At 52.9% G+C, this 7,643-nt stretch overlaps 1 protein-coding gene across 1 annotated transcript in view; it reads left to right on the forward strand.

Annotated features, from left to right (window-relative positions):
- The window catches only part of LOC147124924 (ecto-ADP-ribosyltransferase 5-like), a 9,174-nt gene extending 3,928 nt beyond the window's left edge, over positions 1–5,246 (forward strand). Inside the window, exon 2 of the mRNA XM_086005663.1 lies at positions 3,233–5,246. Coding sequence (XP_085861789.1) covers positions 3,233–4,095 — 863 coding nt within the window. The 3' untranslated portion in view covers positions 4,096–5,246. The remainder of the gene's footprint in view (positions 1–3,232) is intronic.
- The last annotated feature ends 2,397 nt before the right edge of the window (positions 5,247–7,643 follow it).

A 7,643-nucleotide genomic window follows, 5' to 3' on the forward strand; every position in this document is an offset into this window, starting at 1 on the left:
CTCTATTACAAACTTCTTCAGTGTGGAATAGGGGGCAAAGTCTATGACCTTATTAAATCGATGTATCTGAAAAATAAATGTGGTGTCAAAATTGGAGACAAACGCACCTGTTTCTTCACCCAGAGAAGAGGCGTCCGGCAGGGCTGCAATTTGAGCCCGACCCTGTTCAACATATACATAAATGAACTAGCAGACATGCTGGAGCAAAGCGAGTCACCGGGTCTATGTCTCCTGGATGGAGAAGTGAAATCCCTGTTCTATGCGGACGACCTGGTTCTGCTGTCTCCCACAGAACAGGGATTACAGCAACAACTAGACCTACTCGACAAATACTGCCAAAATTGGGCCCTAACAGTAAATCTAAAGAAAACCAACATCATGATTTTTCAAAAAAGGCCCAGATGTCAGGAAAACAAATACCAGTTTACTCTCAGTGATACCATCATAGGACACACTATGAGCTACACTTACCTTGGTCTAACCATTACAGCATCAGGGAGCTTCAGCATAGCAGTGAATGCACTAAAAGAAAAAGCCCGAAGAGCCCTATATGCAATAAAAAGAAAATTCTACAACATCCAAATCCCAATCAAAATCTGGCTAAAAATATTTGACAGCGTAATCCTGCCGATTGCGCTGTACGGTAGTGAAGTATGGGGCCCGCTAAATCACCAAAGCTACACTAAATGGGAAAAACACACAATAGAAGCCCTACATGCAGAATTTTGCCAAAGCATCCTTCGCACCCAAAGGAAAACACCAACAAATGCATGCAGAGCCGAACTAGGCAGATACCCACTGATAATAAACATCCAAAAACGAGCACTAAACTTCCTAAATCACCTCAAATCTAGCTCCCCAGACACCCTTCATTTTAAAGCCTTCCAGACCCAAGAGCTAAACCCAGAAAAGAGTCCCCTGAGTCAGCTGCTACTGAAACTAAGTACTCCTATTCAGCCGGACCCTGACCAGTCCCAGACCAACACTGCCGTCCAAACACCAATCCGAGTGAACCAAATCATTAAACAAAGCAAAGAAACCTACCTGGAACATTGGAACAAAATAACCAAAAGCCAAAGCAGATTAGAATGTTACCGGGCCCTAAAAAGAGAATATAAACTGGCAGACTATCTCTCGACCATCAGAGACACAAAACAGAGACAGTCCCTCACCAGGTACAGACTAAGCGACCACCAACTGGCAACTGAAAAAGGAAGATACAAGAAATCCTGGCAGCCTAGAGAGAATAGAATATGTGATCAATGTCTGGCCGGCGAGGTTGAGACAGAGATGCATTTCCTCCTAAAATGCGAAAAATTCAACACATCAAGAAACATATTATTTGACAAGCTCAGCCAAACAACCCCAGATTTCAAAGAATTGGATGACCTGTCAAAATTAAGATTAGTCCTGGGAGAAGGAGACAGACCATACCTTGGTGCCAAATATGTAACAACATGTCACAACCTGAGGACTGTTTAAAATTAATACTGAATATACCCACTGATGTACAAAGACTGTTTAAATTAATATTGTTTAAAGTAATATTGTATGTACCCAACGAAGGTCAAAATTGTTTGACACCTACAGAATGTTGGAAAACTGTACTTTTTGTTATGTAAGCTTTGGCAATATGGTTCCCTGTAAACTTTCATGCCAATAAAGCATTTGAATTGAATTGAATTGAATTGAATTGACAAAGAGAGAGAGAGACAGAGAGAGAGAGACAGAGAGAGAGAGAGGGAGAGGGAGAGACAGAGAGAGAAACAGAGAGAGAGAGAGACAGAGAGAGAAAGACAGAGAGAAAGAGAGAGACAGAGAGAGAGAGACAGAGAGAGAGAGAGAGAGAGAGAGAAAGACAGAGAGAGAGAGACAGAGAGCGAGAGAGAGAGAGAGCGAGAGAGAGACAGAGACAGAGAGAGAGACAGTGAGAGAGAGAGAGAGAGACAGAGAGAGACAGAGAGAGAGAGAGACAGAGAGAGAGAGAGAGACAGTGAGAGAGAGACAGAGAGAGACAGTGAGAGAGACAGAGAGAGAGACAGAGAGAGAGAGAGACAGAGACAGAGAGAGAGACAGTGAGAGAGAGACAGAGAGAGACAGTGAGAGAGACAGAGAGAGAGACAGAGAGAGAGAGAGACAGAGAGAGAGACAGAGAGAGAGACAGAGAGAGAGAGAGAGAGAGCAGCATTTTGTTGGGTGGTTATGGAGGCCCGTGTATCCGGTGAAAGTGCTACACCGAGAGACTGTGGCCATCGGCCGAGGCTTCCACAGCAGCACGGAATGCTGGGATACTGCAGCCGACATTAACGGCCCCCACTGTGGGAAGGTAGACAGACTCGGGCAATGAGGGGCACAGTCCCCACCCAGGACTGAGTGAGGAGGGAGGATCAGGATTGAGCCTCAGCTTGGGTAAATATCGGGAAGACCGAACCATTGTCTTCGGTCCCCACCACCAACTCCGTCCCCGAGCCCCCAACTCCATCCCTCTCTCTGGCCTCTGTCTGATGCTGAACCTCAGACCAAGTCCCGTTCACCCCCTGTGCTCGCTGACCGACACTGGCTCCAGCAATGCCTCGATTTAAAAAACTCATCCTCGTGTTCCAATCCCTTCAGGGCCCTCGCCCCCCCCCCTCACCCCCTCCCTATCTCTGTAACCTCCTCCATCCCTACAACCCTCCCTATCTCTCTAACCTCCTCCAGCCCTACAACATTCCCTATCTCTGTAACCTCCTCCATCCCTACAACCCTCCCTATCTCTGTAACCTCCTCCAGCCCTACAACCCACCCTATCTCTGTAACCTCCTCCAGCCCTACAACCCTCCCTATCTCTGTAACCTCCTCCAGCCCGTACAACCCACCCTATCTCTGTAACCTCCTCCAGCGCCTACAACCCTCCCTATCTCTGTAACCTCCTCCAGCCCTACACCCTTTGAGATGTCTGCGCTCCTCCAATTTTGGCCTCTTGCGCATCCCTCCGGTTTCCATCGCTCCACCATTGGCAGCCGTGCCTTTAGCTGCCTGGGCCCCGAGCTCTGGAATTCCCTCCCTAAACCTCTCCGCCTCTCCCTCCTCCTTTTAAATGCTCCCGAAAACCTCCCTCTTTGACCGAGCTGTTTTCCGCCTGTCCTAACATCTCCTGATGAAGCTCGGTGCCAAGGTGTGGGCTGATTTGTGCCCCGCATTCTCCTCTTCTGCTGACTCGACTCTCATTGTCTGCTCCTCCCTTCCACAGTTGACATGGTCGTCCGCCGTCCACTGGGAGTCCTGGGCGAGAGGCCGGCTCGCTTCTCCAGCCAGCTCATCAGCCTGGGGAGGGTGCGCGGCTGCGCGGTGGAGCAGGAGGAACCGGACCCGGACGGGGAGCTGAGCCCTTGGATCGGGCTGCTGGAGAAGGAGCGAGCGCTCAACCCGGCGCTGGACAAAGCCTGGGCCCAGGCCTGGCTGGAGTGGGCCAGGATGAAGGATGGCGGGCGGAGGGCCCCGGCTGGGCTGCGGGACGAGCTGGCCGTGGCCGTGGTCTGCTACGCCCTGGAGTACCCCCCTCCCCCCTCCGGCCCGCTCTACCTGCGCTTCAACCAGGCCTCGCGCCGCTGCCTGGAGGTCACGGGAGGTCAGGGGGCATGCGAGCGCTTCCGGGGCCTGCGCCAGCTCCTGGCCTCGGCCGTGCGAGGCCTGAGGGAGGCCGAGGGAGGCCGGGAGGACCAGGGGTTGGTGTACCGGGGGGCTTCCCGGCCCTTCTGGGCTGCGGTCGGGGACACGGTGCAGTTCGGAAGCTTCACCTCCACCTCGGCTAGCCGTCAGGTGGCTGAGGGATTCGCAGGGGGAGGGGGAGGGGCGGAGGCAACCCTCTTCCACATCCGCACGGCCCGGGGGGCGTCGGTGGAGGAGCTCTCGCCTTTCCCACAGGAGAGAGAGGTCCTCATCCCGCCCTGCGAGTCCTTCCGCGTGGTCAAGGTCCGGACCTCGCAGGTTGGTGGCCAGCGCCGTATCGACCTCTACCTGACCTCCCTAGACCTGAACTCCTCAGGGTCAACTCCCAGCCTTCCCTGGGCCCTCTACCTCCTCTCCATCACCCTCTCCCGTCACTTGTGTTGAACCCTCACGGCAGGAATAACTAACCAACTAATGGGGCTTGTAACTAATGGCCGCACTGTCGGAGGGGCAGTACTGAGGGAGCGCCGCACTGTCGGAGGGGCAGTACTGAGGGAGCGCCGCACTGTCGGAGGGGCAGTACTGAGGGAGCGCCGCACTGTCGGAGGGGCAGTACTGAGGGAGCGCCGCACTGTCGGAGGGGCAGTACTGAGGGAGTGCCGCACTGTCGGAGGGGCAGTACTGAGGGAGCGCCGCACTGTCGGAGGGTCAGTACTGAGGGAGCGCCGCACTGTCGGAGGGGCAGTACTGAGGGAGTGCCGCACTGTCGGAGGGGCAGTACTGAGGGAGCGCCGCACTGTCGGAGGGGCAGTACTGAGGGAGTGCCGCACTGTCGGAGGGGCAGTACTGAGGGAGTGCCGCACTGTCGGAGGGGCAGTACTGAGGGAGTGCCGCACTGTCGGAGGTGCCGTCTTTCGGATGAGACTTTAAACTGAGGCTCCGTCTGCTCTCTCAGGTGGATGTAAAAGATCCCACAGCCACTATTGGAAGAAGAGCAGGGTAGTTCTCCTGAGTGTCCTGGGGCCAATATTGATCCCTTAACCAACATCCCTAAAAGACAGCTTATTTGGCCATTGATCAGATTGCTATTTGTGGGAGCTTGCTGTGCACAAATTGGTAGCCGCGTTTCCTACATTGCAACAGTGACGACACTTCAAAAGTACTTCATTGGCTGTGAAGTGCCTTGGGATGTCTTGAGTTGGTAAAAGACACGATATAAATGCACGTTTTTCTTATTCAGCCAACAGCCTGCCTGTTTAGGCCCCATCCTAATTTAACTGTCCTGTGAAATTGAGAGGGGGTAAAATCGGAGGCGGGGTGCAAGACCAGAGGACACCCGGTCCCCATGACAACATCTTTGGTGGTGACTAGAGTCTCTAATATATTAAAAAGCTCACAACTGTGCTACAATGTTAAATTCCTATGTAAATATGTCACGCTGTAATTACACCCTCCCCACCCATGGTGGCGCTGTTTGTGACACCCTGCGGCCTAAACTGCAGGGAATCTCCTCCAACCAGCCTTGCATCTTTGGCCTTGGACCAGAATTGTTGGATAATGTATTAAAACTAAACATTAAATCGCTCAGTGCTCAATTTCGCTGTGGATTTTTGTTATCTTTTGCCTCCCAGTCTCATCTCACCCCCACACACACAAAACAGGAAAGGCCCAGACGCCATCCCCGGCCTAGTGCTGAGCCAGCCTCATCTCACACCCGGTGTGCGACTGAACCGCACAAACTCCCTCTTTAAACAGGGTCCCTGACGGAGAGACTCCCTCTTTAAACAGGGTCCCTGATGGAGAGACTCCCTCTTTAAACAGGGTCCCTGACGGAGAGACTCCCTCTTTAAACAGGGTCCCTGACGGAGAGACTCCCTCTTTAAACAGGGTCCCTGACGGAGAGACTCCCTTTTTAAACAGGGTCCCTGACGGAGAGACTCCCTCTTTAAACAGGGTCCCTGACGGAGAGACTCCCTCTGTAAACAGGGTCCCTGACGGAGAGACTCCCTCTTTAAACAGGGTCCCTGACGGAGAGATTCCCTCTTTAAACAGGGTCCCTGACGGAGAGACTCCCTCTTTAAACAGGGTCCCTGATGGAGAGACTCCCTTGTTTAAAATCTATTGTTTAGTCTCAGTATCTCAGTATCACCAACAGATGGCTCCCTTGTACAGAGATTGGATTCCTCGCAATCGGATTAGACAGTAAATTCGGAAGCAAGAGTTTGGATTTATAGTCAGTACCGGGAAAGGCTTCAACAGATGGTGCTGCGAATGATTCATCTTTAGAAGAGAAAGAAGGAAAGAGCGAGACGTACAGTACGGGTTAGATACAGTGTAGAGCTCCCTCTACATTACCCTGACAGTGTGTCCCCCACTTTATACCCAGTGTCAGCATCGAGCGCTCCCAGGGCAGGTACAGCACGGGTTAGATACAGTGTAGAGCTCCCTCTACATTACCCTGACAGTGTCCCCACTTTATACCCAGTGTCAGCATCGAGCGCTCCCAGGGCAGGTACAGCACGGGTTAGATACAGTGTAGAGCTCCCTCTACATTACCCTGACAGTGTGTCCCCACTTTATACCCAGTGTCAGCATCGAGCACTCCCGGGGCAGGTACAGCATGGGTTAGATACAGTGTAGAGCTCCCTCTACATTACCCCGACAGTGTGTCCCCACTTTATACCCAGTGTCAGCATCGAGCGCTCCCAGGGCAGGTACAGCACGGGTTAGATACAGTGTAGAGCTCCCTCTACATTACCCTGACAGTGTGTCCCCCACTTTATACCCAGTGTCAGCATCGAGCGCTCCCAGGGCAGGTACAGCACGGGTTAGATACAGTGTAGAGCTCCCTCTACATTACCCTGACAGTGTGTCCTCCACTTTATACCCAGTGTCAGCATCGAGTGCTCCCAGGGCAGGTACAGCACGGGTTAGATACAGTGTAGAGCTCCCTCTACATTACCCTGACAGTGTGTCCCCCACTTTATACCCAGTGTCAGCATCGAGTGCTCCCAGGGCAGGTACAGCACGGGTTCGATACAGTGTAGAGCTCCCTCTACATTACCCTGACAGTGTGTCCCCCACTTTATACCCAGTGTCAGCATCGAGCGCTCCCGGGGCAGGTACAGCACGGGTTAGATACAGTGTAGAGCTCCCTCTACATTACCCTGACAGTGTGTCCCCACTTTATACCCAGTGTCAGCATCGAGCGCTCCCAGGGCAGGTACAGCACGGGTTAGATACAGTGTAGAGCTCCCTCTACATTACCCTGACAGTCTGTACCCACTTTATACCCAGTGTCAGCATCGAGCGCTCCCAGGGCAGGTACAGCACGGGTTAGATACAGTGTAGAGCTCCCTCTACATTACCCTGACAGTGTGTCCCCACTTTATACCCAGTGTCAGCATCGAGCGCTCCCAGGGCAGGTACAGCGCGGGTTAGATACAGTGTAGAGCTCCCTCTACATTACCCTGACAGTGTGTCCCCACTTTATACCCAGTGTCAGCATCGAGCGCTCCCAGGGCAGGTACAGCACGGGTTAGATACAGTGTAGAGCTCCCTCTACATTACCCCGACAGTGTGTCCCCCACTTTATACCTAGTGTCAGCATCGAGTGCTCCCAGGGCAGGTACAGCACGGGTTAGATACAGTGTAGAGCTCCCTCTACATTACCCTGACAGTGTGCCCCCACTTTATACCCAGTGTCAGCATCGAGTGCTCCCAGGGCAGGTACAGCACGGGTTAGATACAGTGTAGAGCTCCCTCTACATTACCCTGACAGTGTGTCCTCCACTTTATACCCAGTGTCAGCATCGAGCGCTCCCAGGGCAGGTACAGCACGGGTTAGATACAGTGTAGAGCTCCCTCTACATTACCCTGACAGTGTGTCCCCCACTTTATACCCAGTGTCAGCATCGAGCGCTCCCAGGGCAGGGACAGCACGGGTTAGATACAGTGTAGAGCTCCCTCTACATTACCCTGACAGTGTGTCC

The sequence above is a fragment of the Somniosus microcephalus genome, chromosome 1 (assembly GCF_052327205.1).
Source record: "Somniosus microcephalus isolate GS21.2 chromosome 1, FLI_Smic_1.0, whole genome shotgun sequence".
NCBI lineage: Eukaryota > Metazoa > Chordata > Chondrichthyes > Squaliformes > Somniosidae > Somniosus > Somniosus microcephalus.